The sequence below is a fragment of the Zosterops lateralis genome, assembly GCF_965231275.1.
Source record: "Zosterops lateralis genome assembly, chromosome: 21".
Classification (NCBI taxonomy): Eukaryota; Metazoa; Chordata; class Aves; order Passeriformes; family Zosteropidae; genus Zosterops; species Zosterops lateralis.
The window spans coordinates 6,130,514-6,157,498 of NC_139781.1; the positions used below are offsets into that span (position 1 = coordinate 6,130,514).

The window sequence follows — 26,985 nt, forward strand, 5'->3', positions numbered from 1 at the left end:
CACTCCCAGCCCCTCGCCCGGCTCCCGGAGCCCGCTGCCCCCGCCTCTCAGACCTGCCGGACTCGGAAGGTAGGCCACGAGAAAATTTGTTTTAGCGCTGGGGTGCTGGCCGGGCTGGAAAAGGGGCAGGATTTGGAGGGATGGTTTCAGCTGGGAGATGCGCTCCTTGGGGCTGTGCGCGTTGTGTGTTGTGTGTGTGTCCCTTGGCAGCGCTGCCCGTGCCTGTGCGGGTGAGGAAACTTGCAGAGAAGAGAAGAGAAGAGAAGAAGGGTGTCAGGGTGAGGGCAAGAGAGGTGGCCAGGACCATTCCACAAGGGAGAGGCTAAGGACCACTTAGGGATGCGGATTCCCGAGGCGAACAGCAGTCTCCAGCATCCCGGTCTCGCTGGCTTTGATGCTTTGCAATTGAAGGTTTATTTACCCTGGCGGTGTTTCCGCCTGGGCTGAAGGGCTGCTCCGGGCAGGGTGCGTGCTGGCCTTCTAGCATCTTCCTGGGAGCATCAGGCAGCAGGGCAAGGCAGGGACCCGAATATTCCCCACGTAGTAAGCAAGGATCAGCCCAGAGTCCCGGCTCTGCCCTTCCCATTCACCACCTTACACGGTCCAGCCTTGCTCCTTTATGTGTCTGCCCTCCCCTCCCCCAGCTCCTTTCACTCATCCTTCCTCTCCTCCTCCTCTCTCAAGGGCTTCTATTGCCACCGCTGACCTTCCCTGGGATGGAGGCAGCCCTGACCGGCTGCAGGATGCCTGCAGGAGGCACAGGACCTTTCCTGCTCCCCAGGGCTCAGCACTCTGCCTCCTAATCTCCCTGGCAGACAGGACAGCCTGGGCTGTGGTTTCTCAGGATTTAGTGCCATAGATTATTACAGGTCCCTGGTCCAGCCCGTTTCCTTCAGCCTTCCCTCCAGCACAGCACCACAGCTGTGGAGGTGCACTGGTGGAAGTGCCAGTGTTGTATTTGTGGGGTTTCAATGCTGAGATTGCCTATGTGCAGTGACAGGAGTGTGGAGCAATTACTCCCATGGCCTTAAATGCCATGCTTTCTCCAGGAGAAACCAATGTTTGTATTTTGGGTTTTAGTGCTGAAAAAAAAAAGTCTAGTCAATTTTTTTGTCAGTTTGTTTTCCCCGTGCCCTAATCCAAGGTCTCTCATACCTCTCCTGCTGCTGCTCACCTCTCTGTCTTGGACCTGTGAGAATTACTACTTGATTATTCTCATTAATGGCCTTTCCTGCCTGAGCACAGTGCCCTTGTTGAGGAAGCTGTGTGAGGTCCCAGCCACGAGGTTCAGCTGTGCTGGGAGGTTTCCATTCTCCTGGCACCCCTGTGTGCCTCTGGTGCCATCTCACACCCTTCCCTGCCAGCTCCCTGTGCTGGAAGCTGCTTTCTCTTCTCCTGTGGGAGTTGTCCAGGCAGGGTTCTGGAGACAGCAAGGATGTGGTGGCACTCTGGAAAGGAGCTGGACCACAATCTCATTTTGCAGCAGTGTCCAGGAATGTTGGTGCCTGGAGAGGGGAAGTGTTGGAGTGGGTGCTGTGATGTGATGCTGTGTTCAGGTGCGCTTTGTCAGCTGAAGGAGATGAGGTGAGGACCAGGTCTCTCTCTCAATACTTGAGACAGATCAGTTCTGCTCTCTAAAACTGGCCACCATTGTAACTGTGGATGGAGCTTGCTTAGGTTGGAGTAGCTCTTTGCAAAACTAAACAAAGTGGGACAGGGAAGGGGTTAAATGAATGGGTTCGAACAAAAGTCCTGAGTTCTGGAGACCTAAGGTGAATTTCTGAATATAATAATGTTTTGAGAAATAAATTCAAGGCTTCCACTTTAGTCTGGATGTCTATGATAAAAGCATAAAAGGGGAATTAGAAGTCTCATGAAATAAGACTTACTGACCAGAAAGAATTCAGTCTTCAAAAAACTCTCATTTACATAGGTTTATAAAGATGAAACCAATCTTTCCAGAACTGAGGCAAAGTAGCTCCATCCCATTTTCCTTTGCTGTCTCCCTTTGCACAAGAGTAAGGTCACTCTGAAGTAGGGAAAGGAAATGTGACTGCATGGGGCACACAGCCTGGTCATAAAATTCATGGCCTCAGAAGGCCAGAGAGCCTTGTGCTTTGGCAGGGAGTTTATTATAAAGATGACCTTGGGGGCAAGGCAGAGTATTCAGTTTAGAGAAGCAAATGCCAGCTTTACAGTGAGAATGAGAAGCAAAGTGCCAAGGAAGGCAGGAGTCAGCAGCATTACCTTGGCCATCATCACTGAGTGTGGGTGTGCTCTTCCCACTGCTGTTGATCAGTTGCACAGCGTGGCAAATGGGTGATGTGCTTTTCACAATGCAGCAAAGCCTGTTTGTTGCTCCCAGCAGCAGGGAAGGGAAAGTTCAGGTGCTTAGAGGAGAAAGGCAAAGACAAGGCTTGAGGTTTTTACTGGTTTAAATTGGCAGGTTTCAGGGCTACAGGAGCCACGTTGCTGAAGGGATGTGTTCAATTTTTCTGCTTGGTGCAACCTTCTTCCAGTCATGAAGCGAGTGATTTCCCCCCTGTTCTGCTGTTCCTTTGGGGAGGTTGCTCTTTGCCCTTCTCCAGCTCCTCCTGTCCGTCAGGTCTCTCAGGCAGCAGTTTCTCTGTGTCCAGCACAGCAGGGCTGTGGGCTCACACTGGGTCCTCTGCCTGCTTCAATCGTTATTTCAGTACTTTAATCTGCTGAGTGATGGGAAGAGTTTCTAGGAAAAGTGAGCTTTAGAGAGAGCAAGTTAAAACCCAGCTGGGAGTCTGAAACGACATGCAAAAGAAATATCAGTTTTTCAATATTCCTAAAAAGAAATCCCATAAGTTATTTTTTGAGCAGAGAGAGGGGTAGTCAGTTCTGCATGACCATGTTGTGGGTATACACCCACACTCACCTGGTGAGGTGGGGACATCATCATCATCACAGTCTCCTCGTGCAAAGCCAACTGGTGAAATTTTTCAGTTTGAGATTGTGTGAGTGTGTATATTTGGGAAAATGGAGAGTGAATGAGCCAGGGGAAAGGATGCTGCCTCCTTATTAAGATGTGTGGCACCTGTTTCTCCATTGAATTAAAATAACATTTTGGTTATGAGCTCAAAGTCCAAGTGGCCATTTAAGAAAGGAACTCATTAAATGTGAGAGTCCCCACTTCACCCACCCTCAGTGAATGAGACATCTTCTGTGCTGCTGGCTCACTACCAGACGCAGCAAAGGTTTTATGTTACTTCATATGGACAGGTGCCACACATCTTAATAAAGAAGATTATTAATTGAAGCATCCTTCATTTTAATTAATAAAGGGACCCTGGTTCTTTGGTGGAAGTGCAGTGTGAAGCCCAGTGGCAGCTTTGACCTCTGGGATTTTGGGCCCTCAGATGATGGGGTTGGAAATGCTGATAGTCTCCTTTCAGGGTACACAGGAGCACAGAACAACCAGGAGAACGTTGGGATGATTTTTTGTGGGAGTGTGTTTGGGTATCTATTCCGGGTTTGTAAAGAGATGGAGATTAGGGGCCCACGCTCTGAGAGGGAACTGGGTTGTTTTTATGTTGATCCCAGTGGGACAAAGGTTGCTTCTCTCTCACCAAACCTTGACCAGTGGGGTCTTGGGAAGTAGGTCGTCTGGCCCTCAGTCTCAGGCTTCAATTATTTACTTACAAATGCAGAAAATAATTTTTTGCTGAAACAGGCTGTGTTGTTAAGCTGTCGAGGGAGTCCTGCTGTCTGTCAGCCTGGGAATGCTGCCTTTGTTAGCATCTACATGGGAGCTGAACTCTGAAATATCCACAAGCCTCCCACCTTTCCCCTTAAAGGACACTGAACATGCTGAGCTAAAATGTTATTACTTCTCTGTACAGTAAGTTAAACAACAACAACAAAGTCATTAACATTTCCAGCAGCAGGGAACATGTTTGTATTTCCACTCTTCTCATGGGATAAAGGCTGAGCTGAGCTGCCTTGCCTCAAGATGTTCCCATATTTTTTTCCTTATGGGCCAAAATCTGAAGTGGAAAGTTTTAGGAAAAAATGTTTAGGAGGAAATTAGCAATTCAAAACATAAAAACCGTGTGATTGAGAGACCTCTTGACCTATATCCTGTGTTTGCTGCTGTTATATGTGGCAGAGAGCTGAAAATTCAATATCTGACATTACACTCTACTTCCTGTGACAGGTTTCTCATCCTGAGGGTTGCCTTTAGCCATGGAGGGTCAGCTGCAGTGTGAGTTCCCTTAACATTTGGGAGAGTTTGGATATTGGTTTGCATCAGGAAGATTTTAAACAAATGCAGCAAAATTGGAGAATACTGTGCACCGTGTGCACTGGTGGTGAGCTGTCACCTTCCTTTTGGAAGAAGAGATGCTGCAGGAGCTGGGACACAGCCTCCAGCTAGCCAGGAGTGCTGGTGCAGCAAGTCTGTAAAGCAGAGAGAGAGCACAAAGATCCCTGAGTGGAGCACTGAGTGGAGTGAGTTGTGTGACAGAACAACTGGTTGAGGCTATTCCAGCTGCCTTTTTCAGGTTGCCTGGAAAGCAGTGAGTGGGACGGGCTCTCCAGTGCTGAATTTGTGACAGGTACAGTTCATGTAGGAAGAGAAAAAAGGCAATTATTTTGGTTTTAATACACTTTAATGCCCAAGCACTCAATTGTTGAAATGCAGCATCCAGATTTTTGGCTTTCTCATTTTTCAGCTAGAGGATCATCTAGGTCTCATCTTGGGTAGTGGCTTGGGTCCTAAAGTAACACAACCCTGTGGAACATGTATTGCTTAATTTCTTAAGGTGTTCTGAGAGCAGGGGCAAGTGTTGAGTGTTTTTCATGGGGGAGGATGCAGAACAGTACCAGGCAATGAGGTTGTACCTGATCCTTCGAGGACTGATCTGACCACCTTTGTGCCTGGAGTGGCACCTCCAGCAAAGCTCAGGTGAGAGACACCAGAGGAAGAGGTTTCCCTGCTTGCTGTCTGCACTGTGTGAATGCAGTGCCCCAGTCCCTGCTTCATGGTGACTCTACAGCTGCTTCTTGTGGTGTCCACCTGTGGAAATTCTCACCCGCTTCTGCTCACCTGAGCCTTGAGGTTTGTTCTGTTTGCACAGAGATGTGCCCAGGGGACCAAGCTCACTTTGTATCTGTTTGAACAGTCTGACCACATTATTCCCTGAGTCCTCCAAAGAGGGATCTCTCAACTCCTTTTCAAGTGGAGGCTTGGAGTAGGCTGTGGGGATGATAGTTTTTGTTGCCAGCACATAAATCTGGTTTGTCTGATGTTGAACCTTGGCTGTTGTGTGCTGGGTCTCCAGCACCAACCTAAAGCAGAGTGCAGAAGGTGAATAGTGCTGTGGGAGAGGCAAAGTGGATCAGCTTTGGCTGCTGACAAGCATAGGCATCAGGCAATAGGAATTTAGCCAGGAAGCATCCACAGACTCTCTGCTCCACATGCTGCAGTGCCCAGACACAGAGCTGCACGGAAGCACTGAAGTAGGAGTGCCAGAACTGGAGCTGTTTTGTGTGCCTCGGCAGAGAAGCGGAGCAGATCAAGAGCATTTCTTCTTGCCTGGTTCCAGTAATAGCAGGGAATTTGGCAAGGGGTCATATGGAGCTCTTGGCTTGCCTGCAGACGTGCCTCTCCGTCTGGTTGTCTCTCTCTCCCCCTGAATGTCCTCCTTTGTGCTGGCTGCTGTGCAGCTCAGTCAGTTCCACATTATCTGAATTCTCTACCTCTGGGCTTTGTCTTTGCTGTTGCAGAGTGGCAAAGGGCAGCTGAGCCACTGCCCTCCAACCTGCTCTAGTGTTTGTGGCAGCAAGGTATTGCACAGGACATGACTGGGTAGTGCCCTTTGCTTGGCACTCAGCTTGTTCTGTGACTGCTGCCTTGGACAGGCTTTAGTTCCCTGTGCCATCTGTGTCCTGATGGGCTTTGTCATCCCTGGAGGAGCTCAAGGAGCCCAGCACTCAGGAGGTGCAGCCATGGCTGTCCTTATTTCCACAATGCTGGGCAGGGAGAGTGGAAACCCTCCACACCCTGCACATGGATACCTGCAGGACAAGGGTTTCCCAGCCCTGTCTCAGAACTGCACCTGCCCCGTGCATGCAGATCAGTCATTCAGCAAAATGCAGTCAGAGCAGAGCTCGTCACCTTCCCAGTATTGCTCCTGTTGTGCAGTGCTGGGGGCAGGAACAAGGGGCCAGGCTGTGCTGGGAGGACCAAGAGCAGAGACCCCTGTGTGTGTGGTGTTGGAGGGCTGGCTGAACTCTCTGGCCAGCACACATCACTGCAGTTTCACTGCATTGTGCCACAGGAAAACTCAGGATGGCAACTACAGTGAGACATCACAGAAACCCCACTGGCAAAAGCCATGGATTTCCCAGTCCTGGGGAAGAGCTCAGTGGCATTCCTCTGTTAGAGGCTTTGAGGAAAAATAACTTTCCACACCCAGAGAATTGACTCGAATCAATTAGAGAATCTCTGCTAGATTGACTGTCATTCAGAGGTCATTTAGAGGAACAGAGCCCAAATGGCACCTTCTGTCAGAAATCTTCTGTACTCTTGGAATTGGGTGTGGTGAATTTGCCTCAAGAGGCTGGGGGGGCTTTGAAGACCCTGGAATTTATAAATATTAATGTGGGTCTCATAATCCCCTCATAATCCCCTGCCTGCATGGGGAAAGGAGCAGGGATGCACAGTCTGCAGTGTTCATTGGTGCTAATGGGCAGGAGAGGGAGAGGACGAGACCTTGGATTGTCAGCCTGCTGGAGAGCTCAGCACAGGCTGTTCTCCTGGAAAGGGAGAGAATTATGGCCATAAAAATCACTAAGAGATTAAAAAAAAAAAAAATCGTGACAGGATAATCTCTTAATGTGTGTAATTGAGGGGAGAGAGGCAGTGAAGGCTCAGGCAGGGGAGTGAGGGATGTGAAAGTGTCAGAGATGGGCAGTGTGAGCAGAGCCGGGGGGATTTCTCCTCATCTGTCTGTCCAGAGTGGCTGCTGTCAGTGCAGGATGTGCTGCCTGCTCCTTCCCTGCCAGGGCCAAGCAGGAAGATTCCCCCCAGCTGTCCAGCTGAGCTGGGTGTGAAGGAGCCAACAACCTTCTTCCATCAGCATCACTCATTGCCCTGAAAGCAGCCTCGTCTCCACGCAGACACGAGCTCTCTCTGCTGGAATGGGTCATTTTTACCTTCTAAAAGTAGGAAAGCCAAGTCACCAAGTTTTCTCTGAGCTTTATTTCTCATGGCTTTCCATAAAGCTGAGATGGTGCTGGCCATGAAATAAATCCCTATTTTAGCTCATGTTGAGTCCAAACAGCAAAGCACAGCAGCATTGTGACCAGAGGTCACATTTCTGATCTATAGAATAGTCAAGGGGCCAATGCTAACTGGCTTTACAGGTCATGCAGTTCAAAAATGGGGATAATGAAGGGAATTTTGTAGCTCATAATGAGCAAAAACTCATAAAAAGCTAGCTCACAGTGTGAGATACATGAAGCTTGAGGCTCTAGGCAATTGCCTTCTGAATATAAAACAAAAAAAATATGTTTGAAGATGTTGTCTGTTATGGGGATGTGTCTGTTCTGTCTAAACATAAGCTGTTCTGGATTAAAAACCATACTGTACCACCTGCTAGGAAGAAAGTGGATGTTATCTCAACCAAAACTAGAATATTGGGCATGACAGTGAGATCCTCTCTTTCTTTAGGTCATGGGCATCTTGTACAGTTCAAGAAACCCAACCCTTTCTGAAAGTGCAGTGTAATCTGTGGGGTTTACTAACAGCATATTAATACAGCAAATTGCACAGCCAGGTGGAAAAGAAGAATAGGATGAAACAAGATTGCAACACTAGTGGAAGTATCAATTATAAAATGCTTCCTTTTAGTCTCCAGCTGCCACAGAGGCAGCGCTCCAGGCAGCTGGGAAGGAGGTCAGCTCTGTGAGGAGGTGCAGGCTGACCCAGAGACTCTAACACTGCTTTTCAGGTGCTCCATCCCCATGACCATCAGTTCTGATGCAGCCCCTGGTGATGCAGGAATGGCTCTATGTGCTCCCACGATGTCCTGAGTGGCGCGTCCCGGCCCAGGCGCAGCGCAGCAGCTCTGCCCGCCCGCTGTCTCAGGTAAGAGCTGCCTCGGGGAGCCTTTTCTTGTGGCAGCTTTATTGCAGGGGTTGCAGATTCCTGTGGGGCAAACCAGCCCCTGTGTTGCTGGTGCCAGCTCCAGCCCCTTGTCAGCTGCATTGAAGGGAGAGGGTGTGCTGTCCTCTAACACTCTGGCTGCAAAGTGTTTCCCAAAGTAGGGGAAGAGAGATGACCTGCAGAGGTGGATTTCAAGCCTCTTTCATAATAATTCACTGTTAACATCTCTTATGTATTTGGTTGGGCTTTTTTTTTTTTTTTTCCCTAGGAACTTGGAAGAATGTCAGCTTTTGGTGAAAATGTAGGTTTTCTGCTCTTCCTGGCTGCAGAGAAGAGCTTGGAAATAAGCCCCTGGTGGATGCTGTAAGGCAGAGGAGGAATATGACCTCTTATTAATCTAGTTATCTTCAGGGACGTATCTTGGTCTCCCTCCTCCTTCCCCCAGGATCTCTGAGCCCCAGCCCAGGCTCCCCACCAGAGGTCTCTGGGGACCCCTGGGTAAATGGCAGAGCAGAGTGAGGAACAGAAAGGTGTGCTGGCAGCTCTGCAAAGCTGCCTGTGCTCTGCACTGAGCTGTCATGAGGTGGTTTAGCACCTCTGGTGTGGGGAAATGCTGCCTGGGCCCTGCCAGGCTGTGGATCCTTCTTTGCCTGTAGCTGTTGGTCCCAGGGTGCCTCTCACCTGAGTGGACACTGATGGACAGTGCCAAAGGTTCCCTTGGGCCCTGGCAGTGTTCTTCCCAGGACAAATGAGATCCCAGCTCTGCCTTTTTCTTTTTTGTCATGCTTCAAGCATGAAAAGCAAGGGCTGAGCCTGAGGTTTCTCTCTACTGTGGCTGACCATCAGCCTGGACCCGCTCTGCCTCAGGGAGCTGGGATCTGCAGGAGGAAGGCAGAGCCATCTCTGGAGAGGCTCCAGCATGCAAGAATGAGACAGGGGGACAGCTCTTGGTGGCTGAGTCAGGGTTTCTTGGCCCCAGGGTGGCTGTTACAGTGCTGCTGCTGGGCCAGTGCACGGGTGGTTGATAAACAGCCCAGCTAATGAAGTGAGGAGGGAGAGGGATAGAAAAAGATGAGCAGGGAAAAGCCTTCCTGAGCAGTCCAAGCCTCTGTGAGGGGATCAGAGCCCTGTGGGATTTGCTGGGAGAGGTGGGGGGCAGTGTTAATGACAGCTCCCTTGTTGGAAGGGGCTGCTGTTGCCACCCAGGAAACAGCCTCCCCTCTCTTGTTCTTGCTAGTCCTGGAAGCTCTTGGCAGGCTGCAGACAGCCCATCCCTGTCCTGGCCTCACTGCAGCCCCCTCCTCCAGTCTGGGAGCTGCTCTCCCACCTGTTGGACCCCAGAGGTGCTGAGGAGAGGAGCTGGTTGTGCTGGTCCCACAGAGAGGGACAGCACCCCTCAGATGTGCAGGAGGGGAAGAGAGGGAGAGATACTGGGAGCTTTTCTTTCCCTCCCTGTAGGTGGAAGAGAGCATGATAAAAATTCTGGGCGTCAGGACTGTGGGGGACACAAGAAGCCAGCCCAGAGCTTTTTGGCAAAAAGAAACTATTTGCACTTGGTCCAGGCTGGCTTGAACATCTGCTGGTACCCAACACTCTGCTGGGGCACAACAAGGGCATCTTTGACTTTTTTGGGGGGATTAGATCTCAAGACCTATTTACCCTCTGGGTCACTGAGGCTTGATGGGATGATTTCCTGGATAAATCCCTTCCCTGGCAAACGCCTGTTTGTGTTCCAGCATCTGAGCTGAGATCTCTACTGGCCATCCCAGCACATCCCCTTTGCCCTGCCCGTGCAGGGACTGACCTTCCCCAGTGCCCAGAGCAATGACCCTGCACACACCTGGTGTCCCACGGGGGGTTTGCCCTGTGCAGATCTGTGCCCTCCTCGCTCTTTGAGGGCAGCCAGGGGGTTAAGGCAGGTTGGAGGCCGCTGGAATGCCGCTGGACAAAGCTGGGATTGAGGCTGGCTGTGAGGCAGTGCCGCCCCCTGCACATTCCTGGGGGGTCAGTCCGGGCTCCCCGTGCCTGCCCCGCTGGTGCTGCCGCTGGCACCGGCAGGGAAGGAGGGAGGGAGGGAGGGAGAGATGCTGCTCCTGTCCGGCAGAGCTCGGGCTGAGCGCAGGGAGATGCCGCAGCCTGAGTGAGTGTTCTGCACCCCAAAATAAACCTGTTCCAGGGTGGAGGGGGAGTGAGGGTCCAGGCTGCCGCTGCTGCGGCTCTGGGGGAGGGATGCTGATGGGGTGCTCAGAGGGAAAGCACTTATTTCTGGAGGTTTTGTCCTAGGGAGGCAGGTGTTCAGCGCCTGCTCTCTGCTTGGTCACTGCTACGTGATTATCTATGGGAGTTGTGGGTGTGGTAGGCTTTTAATTTATTAAATAAGGCTGGGAGGACTGTGCTGTCTGCAGGGCTGTGCTGCACCCAGGCAGAGCTGATCCCTTCCTTTGGTATCCCCTGGGACAGAGGGGAGGGCTGGAGCATTCCCTGGGACTGAGCTGCTTCAGTGCCATCAGCACCTGCACATTGATTTTTCTATGTGCAAGCAGTTTGAGCTTGAGTGGATCATTATTCGTGGCCCCAAGAATCCTGTGAACTCCGTGGGTGATGGTTTTCTCTGTGTTTTCTTGGTGTTTCTGGAGTGGCAGGATGGGGAGGGAGAGAACAGCCTGGTAGATGTTTTTAGATGAATCAAACTTAGCACCAGTCTTGGCGATCATTTGATTTTTCTCTGGGAACTGGTGTGGAGGGGGTATTTTTAGCTGTGCAGCCAAAATCCTTGTCTGGTTGTTTTCTTCTGCCTGTTGTTTTCCTCGGCTTGGCTGAATCTCTTCTCCAGACACCTCCGTGAGCCTTTGGACAGCACAAGTGACAAGTATCTACACATTCCTCTTGGAAGAGCTGCTGCTTTTCCCCCAAGGCAGCTGCCCTTATCTGGCCCGTTGTATGCTGTTTAGAAAGTACTAACACATTTAATTATGGTTGATTAAGCACCGGGGGATAATTATCTCAAGCGAGCTTGAATATCAAAGCAGCATTCGATCGAAATGCTGCCATTTCTCCAACACAGCTCATTGATGTCTCACTTATGGGAAAGTGTCCATGTGTTTTGCTCAACAAACTGTGGTTTTTGGAGAGAAAATCCCCTCTCACTCACTGAGTCCTGTGTGAGGGGTTTTGATCCTGTGTGTTGCTGTCACCAGCACGAGCAGCAGAGTGCATTGTGAGCAGGGGCATGTGCTAAAGGCTCAGGAGAGGATTCCAACAAGGATTTGTTGTCCAGGGATCAGAACTCAGTTTTTCCAGCTGGATGTGCTTCCCTTGTATGGCTGGGTTAGGCTTGGCTGTCTTCTCTCCATGGCCTTTTGCAGCACCCTTCCCACGGCTGCTCATTCTGGAGAGCTGCGGAGGAGAAGCAGCATCTGTGGAGGAGAAGTGGCTTCTCAGATTTGCCATGCAGGCAGGGAATATCCTGGAGCCTCTGTAGAGGAGCAGGTGGCAAGTGCCAGTATTGGGGATGGCAAAAAGGATGTTGGCAGATCCCCTTGGTCCCTAGGAACAGCAGGACCAGCCTCCTCTCCAAGCACAGCAGCTCTGTATAACATGGGAAAAATCATCGTTAGCCCTGCAGGCACTGTGACACATAAGGACCAGCTCTGGCTTAACCAGCTCTCAGAGAGATAAGCTCATTGCTGGATAACTGAGGAGAACAGGAGATGTGCAGTAAGCTCTCCCTTCAACCTTTGCTCTTAGTGCTGCTGGAGCACTGCATCCTTCTTCCAGAGACAGCCAGGAGTTTCCTGGGAGCTGCTAGCAGACCACTTAAGTAACAGGGCAGCCCCTTTGAGAGCTGAAAAACCAGTCAGGGTTAGGGCAGAGTGGGGTGGGTGTCCCCAGGCAGATTCCCAAAGCACCAGACAGCAATCTGTGGATGCAGTGTGGTTCTGTTTCTGCCCAGGTTGAAGCCTCTCAGGATGGTGCAGGACCTTCGTGTGTAACCCCCCGGGCTCCAAGCAGTGCTGCCGGGCCCCAGGCCCCTCTGGAGATGAATCTTTGCTGGAACGAGATCAAAAAAAAATCCCACAGCCTTCGGTAAGAGCCCTGCCTGGAGCAAGCTCCAGGCTGGCCTGGCCCTCCAGCCCTGCCTGCTGCTTGTGGCTGTCAGGAGGTTTTTGAACTTTTTTGCTCGATGAGCCGCATGAATTCAGTGACCTTGGCTCAGCTCCCCTGCTGGTCCACAGACTTTTGAATTTCCTTTTTCTGGAAAGCATCTCCTCCATTTCTACCCATCCCATCCTCTCCTCTCTGTACTCCCCTGCTGCTTGCTTTCTGCTGCTCTCTCTGTTATCTGCCACCTCTGCAGTTGTCCTTTTTTTGCCCCATGGCTTTGCCTCCACCTCCTCTGTGTGTGTCCCTTTGCTGGGAGCCCTCTCCACTGCGTGAGGGGAACATGCCTTCCTGACTGTCAGAGTTTGCAGCTCCACAGCCAGCATGACAGAGAGCTTAACTGGGGCGTGTTAATTGTCTCCTGCCTTAATCCAAGGCTCCTGGAAACTGCCCAGACATGTAAATGCCATTCCAAGCCCCCCTTGCTAGCCAGAACAGTTCTGACCCACAGGCAATCACAGAATGACTGTCCTCTGCTCTGGGCTCCAGGGTGAGGAACAGCTTCAGTTTCTTGTCCTCAGTGCCCCCATGCCTCACCCCACCTGGCAGTGCAGCCTCTCTGCTGGCTGGGGGTCATGCACAGCCCATGCTAAGGTGTGCTGCCAGTCCCTGAGGAGGTCCTGGGGGTCAGCACCCAGCCATGGTGCTGTGCTTCCCCTCCTCAGGGACCCTGCTCCTCTCTTGTCTGTCTGTCTCACTGTCCTTGCTCTCCTGCCAGGGCTCGGCTGGAGGCCTTCTCTGACCACAGTGGGAAGCTGCAGGTGCCTCTGCAGGAGATCATTGACTGGCTGGGGCAGAAGGATGAGGAGCTGTCGGCACAGCTGCCCCTGCGGGGGGATGTTCTCCTGGTGCAGCAGGAGAAGGAGACACACGCGGTGGGTTCCTCCTGCCTCCCTGGGGATGGGCTCTGGGTGGGCAGCCCTGTTCTTGTGGGTGGGGACCCCTGCCTTGTGTCACAGACTGTGGGTATGCCAGTCCTTGAGTGTCTCCATCTCTGCTTCCTGAGAAAAGGCAGAGCCCATCTGGTTTTAGACAATAAATCCACATTACAGCCTCAAGTCACTTGCAATAAACCCTGCCATTTGTAGTGGTTTCCCTATGTCCCACCTCTCACTGTCCTCTGCTCTTGGGATCCTGGAGCTTGAGAAGGCTTGAGGGGCAATCCTGTGTCTGGGACATGAGTGATGCCTGCAGGAACAGATTATCATATCTGAAACTGGGGTACACCCAGGCAGATCAGAGTTTCCTGCTCCCATGCTCACAGCATTTTGTTCTCACTGCCAGTGGCTGTTGGGCTTTAGTTGTTCTTACCTTGAAAACAAAAATAAAATGTTTACTGCTGCTATCCCTCATCCTTTCTGGAGCTTCCCTGGTGCACAAACAGCCTATCCAGCAGACAGAACTGGTGTGGAAGCTGCAGTTGGAGGGGAGGAGAGGACATACTAGACTAGCGTGCCTCTGAAATCTTCCCTGGCAGATGTGCTGCTTTGGGGTATCCTGCTGTTCCTCTCCGTGCTCCTGCAGCAGCTGGACCTGTTGCTGAGCAGCTGCTGGAAGAATTGTTAGCGTGGCCATGCTCTCACTGCACGAGTGAGGAGCGTCTCCAAGCAGTGCCTCTGAAAGCACCATAAATAAAACAGCTCCTCTTGTGCAGCCCTGGCTCAGCACACCATTCTGGGCTTGCTGTTCTGTCTCCCCACTCCAGCAAAGCTGCAGGCCAAACCTCTGCAGGAGCCACCTTCTGGCAGGTGGTCATTCCTTCCCTGAACTGTGAAAATATTTCTCTTAAAACTGCCTCCTCTCTGTGCCTCCAGTGAGGTTTGGGCCTTGGGGTGAATAAATCACTGCAGGATTTGGCAAGGGGGCAGCCAGGGCACAACTTTCTGGCTCAGCTGCTGTTTCATCTCTGTGCTCTACTCTCCAGGCTTTCATGGAAGAAGTGAAGTCTCGGGGACCGTACATTTACTCTGTCCTGGAATCAGCACAGGCTTTCCTTTCCCAGCACCCATTTGAGGAATTAGAAGAACCAAGTTTGGAAAGCAAAGGTCTGTGGAGCTCCCCTTTTTTTGTTCTCTGGTTTCACAGCTCCTCCTGGGCTGGCCTGGGCAGGGTGGGGTGGAGGTGGCTGCTGTGGCACGAAGCAGCACCAGCACAAAACCTCACACCACCATGTCCAGTCCTTTGGCCAAAGGTCAGACTGGTACAGAGCAGTCTCACTGCCCCAGGAAAAGGCAGAGGCTCCTGGTGCAGTCCATGATGGGGGCACCTCATGGGGCACCACCTGATGTGCTCTGGGGTTGGTTTTTAAAAGGCAGCACAGCTTCTGCCTGTGAGTATAGAGAGGCTGGATACCTAGAGGAGCTGGTGCAGAGATGGATATTATTATTTATTATTCCAGTTTTCCCTAGATTCTTTTTAATCTCTCATTTCCCTGTCCTCCCTCCATCCCTTGCCTCACTCTCCTGTGGGTTGGGCTCTCATATTTGCTCCCTGTTCCCCTTGTGGTTTTCCTGGCCAGATGTGTCTCCCCGGCACCGGATCCAGAACATCAGCCGCTTTGTGTGGAAGCAGGCCAACGTGGCCAGTGAGCTGTGGGAGAAGCTCACAGCCCGCTGTGTGGACCAGCACCGCCACATTGAGCGCACCCTGGAGCAGCTGCTGGAGATTAAAGGGGCCATGGAAGAGCTCAGCACCACCCTGGACCAGGCTGAAAGCGTGAAGGAGACCTGGGAACCCATCGGGGACCTCTTCATTGACTCCTTGCCGGAGCACATCCAGTCCACCAAGGTACTCGTGGCTCTGAGGAGGCTCCAGCCTTGGCCGTGGAGGTGATGAAATGCTGCTTCCCTGGAGGACAGGGCTGCTCCCATGGACTCCTCAGTCCAAGTCATTACCTGGGCTCTCAGGGCCAAGGCCTCCTTCCCACAGCTCCCTTGCTTTGTGAGGGGGGTTTTGGCCGGCGGTGTCCTGAGCAACTGGCCATGCTGAGCACCTTGTCATGGCACAGACCTTGCACAGGTACAGTGGCTCAGCATAGTTGAGTCATTGTCCCTTTTTCATTTATCAGGGTTAATCTGCTGCCTGGTTAGCTTGCTTGGGTATTTTTTTCCCCTGCAAAGGTACTCTGTGGGAGAGTTAGTCAGCAGTGGCTTGGCAGCCACTAGCCTACCATAGCTTGTAGCAAAGGAAAAAGATCCAAGTCCTGGCTACTCACCTGCTTCTTTTCCTTTTTCCCCTGCTCTGTGCCTGTGTCCCTGGGCATTGGACTCCAGCTGTTCAAAGAGGAGCTCTCCCCCATGAAGGATGGGGTGAAAGTGGTCAATGATCTTGCACACCAGCTTGCCATCTCAGATGTCCACCTGTGCATGGAGAATTCCCGCACCCTGGAGCAGATCAACACCCGCTGGAAACAGCTGCAGGTGGGAAGGAGTCAGGAGCAAGCACTGCAAATAAACCATGGGCAGGAGGATGCTGGGAGGGGCTGTCACTGCTGAGCTTCAAGGATGATAAAGTAAGATTTGGCAGAGCAGGATGTTGTAGCTGGTGTTCCTGGAACAGAAGAGCATCAGTTGAGTGTGAGGAAAGAGTCTGGTAAATCTGTAGAGATCTTGGTCAGGAGGATGCAGTGGGAGGAACAAAGGGAGAATCAGGATGTGTTGGTGGAGGGGCTCAGTACCAGCTGTGACTGCTTTGATGTCTGTGACAGTGTGTATATAGGTGAGGTGGAGATGTGGCTGTGCTGCCTCAGCCTGTGGGAGGATTTTGCAGGCTGGAGGTGGACACAAGCACCAAGATAGGAGAGGGGGGAAGAGCATCTGTGTGCTGGGGCATGTCTGAGTCCACCCACAAGCCTTCCTGAGTGGGTCATCAATCCAAAATTTCAGTGCATTATTTTTCAATTCCCCAGGCCTCCATAAACGAGCGGCTGAAGCAGCTCCAGGACGCCCACCGGGACTTCGGGCCAGGCTCTCAGCACTTCCTCTCCTGTACGTGAGTGGGTCCCCCTGGCTTCTGCCATGAGGTTGCCTCTGCAGGAAAACAGGTGCAAAGTCCTGTTGCTGAGCCCAGAGCCATGCTGGAGGCTGGAAAAGGGCCCAGGCTGGTTCCTGGTGCTTGGAAGCCAAAGCAGGAGGCAAATCCAAAGCTGGCATTGTGCTGCCTCACCTTGTGGGGCCAAGGGTGGGATGTGAATGTGGTTTCTCTTCAGAGCACAGAGCTGTGACACTCACAACAGCAGCTCCCAGGGGACACTGGGACTGCCAGCCCCAGAGCAAGACAACAGATGGCAGGAAAAGGCAGTTCCTCATATCCTGTGTTAGTTATTTGGAGGCTAAAAATGTGCCTTTTCAGGAGGTTTTCATTCGTGTGGTGAGGCAGAGGGGTGCTGTTTTTACAGATCAGAACTGTTGGCTGGCAACTCTCAGACCTGCAAAGGGTGAGCAGCAGGTTGTGCTCCAGAGCCTGAGGTCTGTCCTTGGAAGTGCTGAGCCCTGCAGAGTCTCTGGATGTCAGTGGGATTTGTTGGCCTGTGCTTCTCTGCACACTCCTGTCTGAAAGGAAGAATGACTTTTCCAGTTGCTGGAATTGATATACTACCTGTGAAAAAAGAAGATGACTGAGGGTCATGCCATGGCTCCCATACTCTATATAACATGGGGTGGCAGGCAGCTGGGATGGGATGAACCCTCATTTTCCCAAGATGCTGCAGCTGGCACACAGAGCAGGAATAACAGGAACAACAGATGCTTTGGGTGTCTGAGCGTGGTCCTAACAGGCAGTGCTGTGTCTGTGTGCCCAAATCTCTTCTGCTATGAGCCCTGCCCACTGGCGACCACAAGGTTGCCTTGAGCATCATCAGAAGCATCAGGAAATGTCTCTTCCTGAGTTCTGAGCTCAGCCAGGTACAAACCCCCTGGCTCAGAGGCAAGATGCCTGTAACAAAACCAGCAATCTTGAGCCTTTTTTATAAGCAGCATCCTCTTGCCTTCACCAACACCTCCAGCTGGTAATTTGGGAAGATGCAGCGTTTTCAGAAGCACCCACCTGTTGGCACAGTCCTGCTGGGCTGGCATCAGAAACAGCATCAGCTCAGAGGAGCATTTGGTGTTGATGTGACATGTGTTTCTCTCCTTGCAGCCTCTGTCCAGGTCCCCTGGGAACGAGCCATTTCCCCCAACAAAGTGCCGTACTACATCAAGTGAGTGTGTTCCCAGACACAGCCCCAGGTCTTCCCTGGACTGGTGAGATCAGGAGTTCAGGACCAATGAAGAGAGGGGGGGCAATGAACAGACTGGAGTGAGAACTCACCTCCAGTGAAGCAGGTCTTCCTCAGCCTGGCAGATCCAGGCTTTCCCTGCCTGCTGGGATGCCCAAGATGAGGGGAAAGCCCAGCTGGAAGGAGAGGGGGCTGGTGGCAAGTGGGAATATCCTACTATGGGCATCCTTCATGCTGCTGTGGCTGGGGAGTGTGCTCAGTGGGATGCAGCAGTGTCTGCAGACACAGAAACACTTGCTCCCAGCACTGGCCAGATCCCTTTATTAATCTCTCATGGCAGCTTTTGGTTACCAGATTGACTCTTGGTCTCCATCTATTTTGCTTCCAGCCACCAGGCCCAGACGACGTGCTGGGACCACCCAAAGATGACAGAGTTGTACCAGACACTGGGTAAGGAGGCTGTCACAGAAACATTTGAGTAGTGGGATGCCTTTTTGCAGCATGGGGTGCACAAGAGATTCCCCCAGACTCCCCTCTGTGGTCCCCCAAAACAGTGGGGTGTGACCCCTGCCAGGCTCTGCTCCTCCCTCTCCTGCATGTGCTCTGCTTCTGCTGGTGAGGCTGGGGTCTGGGAGCTGCAACTGCTGTTTCCTGCCCTGGAGATAAGGATGCTGTGCTGTGGGTTTTATTTTTATTTTCCTGTGTCACTGCAGCGGATTTGAACAACATCAAGTTCTCGGCGTATCGGACGGCCATGAAACTCCGGCGAGTGCAGAAAGCCCTTCGATGTGAGTCTGGGAAGGATTTCCCTCCTGCTGGGGCTCCCTCGGTGAAGGCATTAAACCAACACGAGCTTTTATCACCACATCAAAGGCAGGAGGCACCAGGGGACAGGTAGCTGAGGCGAGAAACCAGGAAGATCAGCCTGGGAAGCTGAGCAAATCCCCTAGTCTGTGTCAGCGCCTTTCTTTACAGGCTTGGAGTGGAAATGACTCAAGGGCAGGTGTTACCCAAAGGGATGTGAGAATAAAGTGGTCCAGCTCAGGGTTACAAAGCTGTGGGATCAGGCAGGAGTTCACCAAGCAGCTGCAAAGGAGCATGGAGAAGGTGTGGATGTAACTGAGAGATGAAACCAGCCTCAGGGGCAGGGACAGAGAGGGCTTCACTGCTTAAAGAGGAGGAAGGGAGCCAATAAACCTGACTTCTGCACTCTTGGTGAAAACTGGAGGATTAATAGCCAGGTGAATATGATACGACAGGATTTCAAACATCTCTTCAAGAAGTAGCTGCTCCCTGGAAACTGCTGAGGAGTTTCTAGTGGAACTGGCAAGCAGGCAGATGGGAATCTGATAGATGCAGCATCCTTACCTGCTCAGAGCTTTTGACAAAGCCTCTCACCTAAGGCTCTGTCAAAATCAAGCAGCAGCAGGCTGAGGGAAATCCTCCTTCTGAATTAACTGTTCATGAAGGGGAGGAGGCACAGGCAGGCAGCAGTGGGGTTCCAGGCAGAGCTGTGCTCTTTGACATCCTGTGAAAGGGCTGGGAGAAGGCAACGAGTCAGGGTGAGGAGGTTGGGTTCTCGAGAAAGTCCCAAACTCCTGGCTGTGGAGTATTTTCATAACACTGTGGTGAGCAGGCTGTCCCGTACCCAGGGCCGTTCAGGGATGATGTAATGCAAATGGAAGAAAGCAGCAGTTGGCTTTTGCCACCCTGTTTAGGGTGCCTGTGCAGCAGCAGGCAAAGTGTGGGGAGGAAACAAGGGCAAAGAGCAGAGGAGAACCCTCCTGTGTGCTGCTGGTGCATCTTTGGTTGTGCGTCTCTTGCATCTCACAAGCTGTGCTGTCGCCTTCTTTCCACCCCAGAAATGACTTGAATAAGTGCTCTTTATTCAAGATATACTTGAGAGAAGGGCAAGGAGGTTGCCAAGGCAGCTTTCCCATGATGAGAAGTTTGGTGGAGTGGCTGTGTAGGGAAGAGGCAGTGAGGGATAGATCAGAGCCATATGCAGTCGTGGGCAGTGTGGACACAAGGGTGGGCAGGAGTGATACTCCCTGGCACAAAAATTGGGGCTTCCCAGTGCAAGTGTAGCAGCTTTGACAGGAGAAGGGAGGACTTTTCCACAGAGTGAAGTTACAGTGTGGAAAAGGCACACAGTCCCCTGGCTACTGTGAATATAAATGGTCTCAAAGATGGAAAGACTTTCAGGAAAGAAACATTGCTGGTTGCTAACACAGTAGCACATACAACCTGCAGCCATAGAAATCTGAAAGCAGAGCAGCCAGGGCAGCTCACACTGTCCTAGCCCGGTTTTGGGTTTGTGCCTTAACTCCCTCACCCTGTCAGAGCTGGGGAACAGGGCTGATCCATCTCTTGTAGGGTCTGTGTGGGTCTGTGCCCCCTCACCTCCCCACACCAGCCCCACAGGGACCTGGCACATGCAGAGAGGCCAGCACTGGGCTCTGCACAGGGCCTTCCATGGGTGGCAATGTTCATGGCCTTGGATGGACACAGCAATGAGGAAGAAAGGTCACAGAGAATGGTGGCTCAAGGTGGAGATGTGGTATTTTGGGAAAGGTTTACAGGCTGGAGCTGCACCCATCCTACCAGCACCTTTCCCAACACAGTGGGACTAACGCTGCCCCAGGTTAGGGCAGGACTGCATCTCTCTCCTCTTGGTTCTCCCCTCTCTCATTTCCCCTCTGATCCTTCTGCTTTCCATGCAGTGGACATGGTCACCCTGGGCACAGCTTTGGAGATCTTCAATGAGCACGACCTGCAGCCCAGTGACCGGGCCATGGACGTGGTGGAGGTCATCCACTGCCTGACTGCCCTCTACGAGCGGCTGGAGGAGGAGAGGGGCATCCTGGTCAACGTCCCCCTCTGCGTGGACATGAGCCTCAACTGGCTGCTGAATGTCTTTGACAGGTACCTGTCCCTCTGTCCCTCCAGCTCTGGGGCTGCCATGCTTGGGAGGATGTTGTTGTAGGACATGAAAGAAAGATGAGAGACTCCAAATATTTCAGAAGGCAAAGAGCATAGAAAAAAGGCTTTTATTGTCTAATTCTTACTACCTTTTACAAGGTGTTCCCATACAGACTGAACATGGTTGGTGAATAGGAACAACACCTCTCTGATCCCATTGGTTAAACCAGAGAAACAGCAAAACACCACCTGGAGAAAGATTGTTTTGAGAAAGGAGAGTTGTTTGCTAAGTTTGTTTTGAGAAGAAGCTTTCTTGAGAAATTTTTCCTTGGGAAAAAGTTAGCAGCTGCCAGCAGGCTGAAATCTCTCAGACCCAGAAATATCAGGCCCACAGGAGGACACTCTGTGCCGCTCTTCCAGCTGGCAGTGCTGCAGAAAGGGTCTGGCTGCTAGTAGGGGAGGCTGCCTGGTGTGTGCTTACTTTGATGACCCCCCCTGCCCAAAAAAACCCAAAAAACCACTGTGGAACGTTTGCCAGCCTGTGCAATGTCCTGTCCTGCAGTGGCCGCAGTGGGAAGATGAGAGCTCTCTCCTTCAAGACTGGCATCGCTTGTCTGTGCGGGACAGAGGTCAAGGAGAAGTTCCAGTGTGAGTCCCGTGTCTCTCTCCCCTAGAACCTGGTGTGAATTCACCTTGGGAAAACAGGACTGGTTTTGTTTCCTGGCTTAGACCTTCTTTGCCCAGGAAGAGCAAAGAAGCAGCGTTCCTGCAGTGACTAAGCTGCTTGCATCATCACCTCTCCCTCCCTCCCTAGGCCTACGCCACCAAAATTAGGAGGTGTTTTTGTAGAGTGACTGGTGCTGCAGTGATCTTGCTTGCATGGCACTGTGAGGAGCAGTGCAGATAAGAAAAGTTATCCAGTGCTTTCCAGAAGGAAAATACCAGGGGATGCATGGCTGGGGGAAGTAGGTTTCAGCCAAATTGCTTTCCTCACTGCATTTTAACTATGGAATATTGTGGAGAGAAATTAACCCCTCAATAACCATGGAATATTGTGTTGTTGTAGCACAGGGAGTACAGGGGTTAAATAAAGGGCTGATTCATAGAGGACAGGCTAGCTGGGGCTGTTTAATAAATGATGTATGTAACCCCTGTCCAAAGAAGACACTAAACTGCTTATTAGGAGCTGGAAGAATACTGGTAAAAGTTATTTAATCACAGCTCAGGTTTTTCCTCTTTATTTGAGCTCTCTGCTGGAGGGGCTCAGTGGGGTCCCTGGTGTGACTCTCACTCCTGCCTGGCCTTGGGGTGCCAGCCGTGTGTCTGTCCTGCCCACAGACCTTTTCAGCCAAGTGGCCAACGCCGGGGGACTGTGTGACCAGCGGCACCTCGGGGTCCTGCTCCATGAGGCCATCCAGGTCCCACGGCAGCTGGGGGAGGTGGCAGCCTTCGGGGGCAGCAACGTAGAGCCCAGCATCCGCAGCTGCTTCCGCTTCGTGAGTGCGGGCTGGTCTTCTGTGGCTGTGCTGGGGACAGGCTCCTGGGGTGGCAGGGGACCTGCACCCTGCCACAGCTGGGTCTCAGCCCCTTCCTCCCCCTCCCCAGAGTAATGGGAAGTCTGCTATCGAGGCATCCCAGTTCCTGGAGTGGGCCAACCTGGAGCCACAGTCCATGGTGTGGCTGGCGGTGCTGCACAGGGTGGCCATGGCCGAGCAGGTGAAGCACCAGACCAAGTGTTCTGTCTGCAGGCAGTGCCCCATCAAGGGCTTCAGGTAAGGGCTGTGGAATGGGATCCTGGCCCCAAGGGGGGTGAGTGGTGTCCTGCAGGAGAGAGATGAGTTTGCTCTGTGCTCTTTGAAGAGCCTGGAGCTCTGCAGTGTTTCAGGCAGGGCAGAACAGGTGCTCAAGTGTCACACCAGAGTACTTTTCTGGGGATTTCAGCCATCAGCACTGTAGGCTCACTGGGGTGTTAGAGCAACACCGGCCACCTCTGTCCCCTCCCATGACCTCTTCTTGGGCTTTAAACACATGCTTTGATGACTTCCAGTGCTTCCCTGTGGCCTCTTGACCTCTGCAGGTATCGGAGCCTGAAGCAGTTCAATGTGGATATCTGCCAGACCTGCTTCCTCACAGGGAAAGCCAGCAAGGGCAACAAGCTGCACTACCCCATCATGGAGTACTACACCCCGGTATGGGGCTGGGCTGGGCTGGGAGGGCCCTGGCTCAGAGCAGGGCCCACTGTTGGCAGCAGCCTTGTGGTGTTTAGGCTGGTGCATCCCCACAAGTGGATCCCTTGTGTGTTTTGTACCCTCTGTATGCTGGAGGCTGCCTGTGTCCCTGCTGTTCTGGGGCTTGTGGTGAGCAGGGTGCATGGCCCCCAGTGCCCAGTTTGGCCTGTGCCAGGCCCCATGACAGGCTCACAGAGCTGTTGTGTGCCCTCCTTGCTTCCTCAGTTTTATCTGCCTCTTCCCCCATGGAGCTCATGCCCAGCCTGAGGGGACTTCTTTCCTGTGGATGCTGAGCTGTGGTCCCCCACTTCTCATTAAACAGACACCTTTGTTGTATTTGTGTCTCTGCAGACCACATCCAGTGAGAACATGAGAGACTTTGCCACGACACTGAAGAACAAGTTTCGGTCCAAGCAGTACTTCAGCAAGCACCCACAGAGAGGTTACCTGCCTGTCCAGTCTGTGCTCGAGTCTGACTTCTCTGAGACGTGAGTTGGCTGTTCCCTGGGTGATGTCTTTTGGCCCAGAATGAGACATGGGTTTGTGGGTGGAAAGAGCATCTCAGCTCGTACAGGGCTCCTGGGCTGCTGGAGCACTTGCTCTGGGGGTGATATGACTTCTTGTTCTGGAAGACACAGAGGTTTCAGTCTCTGTCCAGCCCACCCCTGGCTCTTCTCAGGCAGGTGAGATCAGCCTCTCCCAGGCCCTGCTGACTCCTGTGCATCTCTTGCAGCCCAGCCTCCTCCCCGATGCTGCCCCACGCTGACACACACTCCCGGATCGAGCACTTCGCCAGCAGGTACCACCCCCGGGCTCTGCTGCCCTGCCTGGGCATGGAGCACAACCCTGATGGGTGTGGGGGGGGCTTTGGGGCAGATATATGGTCACAAACCACCTGCCCCAGCACACTGCAGGGGCAGGCAAACCTGCTTGGGACGTGGCTGGTGCTGTGTGAATTGGCAGCAAAGACCATGCATTTGACAGCAGATGTGTCGAGGCTGCAGCAGCCTCCATGTGCTGTCCTGCACTTCCCAGAATGAGCTGCTGGATGGATTCTCAGCAGGCACAGCCCTCAGTGTCTTGTTTTGCTCTGTGTCCTCACCAGAGCTGTTTGCCAGCTTTCCACTGCTGCTGCCTTGTGGTTTGTAGTGCCTCTGCCTTTGCTGTGGGGGCCCAAGGGACCCTGTACTTGTAGCTCAGGTCCTAGGCTGGAGCTGGAATTCTTACACCCTTTTCCTTTGTGAGAGAGGAGGCTGAGCTGACTGCACAGCAGCAGCTCTTTATTCTAGAGACTTACACCCAGAGCAGCAGTGTACTTTGGTTTTTAAAAAGGCAAAACCCTCTAGGGCCTGAGCAGAGGGGCAGACTGGTGCAGGCCCCGTGGGAGACCCTCCCAGAGAGGAGTCTTGTAGGGGCTGCTGCAAGTAGAGTGCACTGAGCAGACATTTAGGGTGTCTCTGACCATATCTCAACCTTCTTCTCTTCCCTCCAGGCTTGCAGAGATGGAAAGCCAGAGCTGTTCCTTCTTCAGTGATAGCCTGTCCCCTGATGACAGCCTGTGAGTTCTCCTTTCCCTTCTCCTCACCTCCTGATGAATCAGGGCTCCTGTGGCTCTATCCATTCCTAGCCAGGGTACAGAAGTGCTTTCCTTCCCAGTCCCATTGAGTGAGAGGCTTTGGGGCACCCCCAAGAGCTACTAGGGGTGCTGAGTCCCTTCTGAGCTCTAGGACAGGAGCTCCCCTATGAACCTGCCTCCCTCCATGCTGCCCTTCCCCAAGGACACACAAATCCCATGATTTTCCCAGTTAAGGTGTTTCTCCACCTGCTGGAACAGGGACGAGGACCAGTACCTGCTGCGCCATTCCAGCCCCATCACTGACAGAGAGCCTGGGGGCAGCCAGCAGCCTCCAGGAAACCTCAACATGGATGACAAGGGAGAGCTGGAGAGAGTCCTGGCCCACTTAGAGGATGAAAACAGGTAGAGACATGGGCAGCTCTGGAGGTGGGGGTTATAGCCTGAGAGGGGGGAAAGGACTGCAGAAACCTTGTAGGGCTCAGGGTGGAGCCAGAGGATGCTGTAGGGTCTGGAGGTGGGGATTGCAGATGCTGAGAGGGCAGTTTTGGAGGGTGTCTAGGCTGAACACTGAAACTCAATGAGGGTATGCTCTCCAAGGAAGGGAGATTACTCTGTTCCACAAAATACTTCCTCCTACAACCACAGAACCTGTTCCCTCCTGAACCCCAAATGGGTTGAAAAGAGCCCAGGGCTTTTTTCTTTCTTGTCCCTGAGCCCCTCATGAACAGTGGTATTGCTGCTCTGGAGCACACAGGGTGGGGCTCTAGGCAGGGCACACCAGCTCAGGAGGAGATGAGGCTTTCTCTGCCCTTATTTTCAGCCTGTTGGGAAGTGATTGCATACCTATGAGCCCCCTGTGTGGGGCAGAACCACAGACAGGCCACTCTGCAGTGCAGCATCTTTCAGCTTTGTCTGAGTGATGGGCCACCCCCAGTGTGCAGCTCCTGGGAGTTTCCAGCAGTCTCTAGGAAGGACTGAGGGGATGCTGACCTGGGCTGTCCTGCAGGATCCTCCAGGGAGAGCTGAGACGTTTGAAATGGCAGCATGATGAGGCAGTGGAGTCTCCAACCTTGGCTACAGGCTCTCCTGAGTCGGTGCAGGACCCACGGAACGACGAGCTCCTGGCAGAGGCGCGGATCCTCCGGCAGCACAAGAGCCGCCTGGAGACACGGATGCAGATCCTGGAGGACCACAACAAGCAGCTGGAGTCACAGCTGCACAGGCTGAGGGAGCTGCTGCTGCAGGTAAACTCAGAGCAAGGATGGGGTGGGCTTTGCCACAGCAGAGCTGTGATAATGGCACAAAGGGGATGGGCAGGGCAGGGGAAGCCAAGGACAGGATCGTGACAAACTTCTCGCAACTCTTCTCCAGCCTCCAGCAGAGTCAGAAGGCAATGGTTCAGCAGCCTCTTCCTTGGCTTCATCTCCACATCAGTCAGAAGGCAGCCAGGCCAAGGAGAAAGAGCACAACACCCCTGACACTGAAACTGCAGGTGAGGTTTGGGCTCGGGCTGAGCTCCTGGCCCTGCTCCCTTGTTTTCACACTGCAGGAATCTGCCTGCACCCTGCCCTCCTGCAGAGATGCTGGCAGCCAGGCGGATGTCCAGAGAGCCTTTTCATGCCCACCTGCCCTCCTTCCCACTGCAGATGAGGTGGAAGCCAAAACCCAGGAAGTCAGCATGTGCCTGGAAGACATCATGGAGAAGCTGCGGAGCGCCTTCCCCAACTCTCGAGGTACTTGAGTGAAATCCTCCTCTCTCGCTTCTTGCTGCTCCCTCAGGTGAGGTTTTCCCCACAGAGCCCCATCCCAGCTTCCCTGCCACAGCTGATGACCTGCAGTGCTTCAGCCAAGAGCTTTGCTGCTGCAGTGCTGCTGGGACGGATGCGTGGCCTGGGAACAGAGGAGGAGGAGGCTTCACACCTGCAAGGAGAAGTGATCAGAGCTGCCAAGAGCACAGACCAAACAGATCCCCGTGATGAGCTGCCAGGCAGCCTCCTGCCCTGCTCAGGACCCTGCACCCCGTGGGGTTCCCACCGTGAGGATGGACAGATCTGCCAGCACCACCTGCAGTGACAGCTTTGAGCCAGCTCCTGGCTTCACCCCTGTCCAGACTCCTTGGCAGGAGAGGTCGAGGCCCCAGTAGCCTGGTGAGATGGAAGCAATGGTGCAAGCTCTCCTGGTTGCTCATGGACAGCTCTTCCCAGCAGGGATGGAGACTGGGGGATGTGTGTGTGGTTGGCATTCCACTCACTCAGTGGGTTTTGGTGTCGGTCATTCTGCTCTTTCCCTCTGTGCTCCAGTGCAGAAGCAGCACTTGGTCTCTTGCCCAGGCTGCCAGAGGGAGACATTGCTTGGTGCCAGCACTAATGTGAGGTGGTGGGTGGTCTGCCCATGCAGACTCTTGCCCACTTTCTGCCATCCCTGAGCAGGATCCTCCTGGCTCTGCAGCAGCCCCCTTCTAACCAGGTGGCTCTGGGTCCTGTTTTCCTGACCTGTCTATTTCTCTTTCAGGTATGACCTCCCTTATCTAACACCTCCTGTGAGCCAGAGGCTTTTCCTAACCAGCTGCCTGGCTGCTTTCCTCCCCCTCTCTCCCTGCCATGCTCCCTGTGCTGCAGCAGACCTCACACAGACTCCCTCCGAGCTGGTGGTGCAGGATGCTTGCCAGCTCCAGAAGAACTCAGGGGAACATAGGTCATGCAGGAGTGGGACTGTGGGCTTCCCGGGAGGTTTGGTCACTCAGCCA

General features: G+C 52.9%; 1 protein-coding gene across 1 annotated transcript; it reads left to right on the forward strand.

The window, feature by feature from the left end:
- Positions 1-26,756, forward strand: DRP2 (dystrophin related protein 2; the record flags this gene model as incomplete). Its single annotated transcript, XM_083876196.1, is given in 24 exon segments — positions 1-69; positions 7,983-8,119; positions 12,090-12,223; positions 13,017-13,173; positions 14,223-14,343; positions 14,817-15,085; positions 15,571-15,717; positions 16,206-16,284; positions 17,435-17,495; positions 17,902-17,963; positions 18,227-18,301; positions 20,237-20,438; positions 20,998-21,083; positions 21,774-21,931; positions 22,041-22,207; positions 22,513-22,624; positions 23,015-23,151; positions 23,397-23,462; positions 24,156-24,221; positions 24,498-24,641; positions 25,246-25,483; positions 25,611-25,731; positions 25,886-25,977; positions 26,751-26,756. Coding segments are annotated over 23 exon segments (2,808 nt in total). The 5' UTR covers positions 1-69; positions 7,983-8,011.
- Between the last annotated feature and the right edge of the window lie 229 nt (positions 26,757-26,985).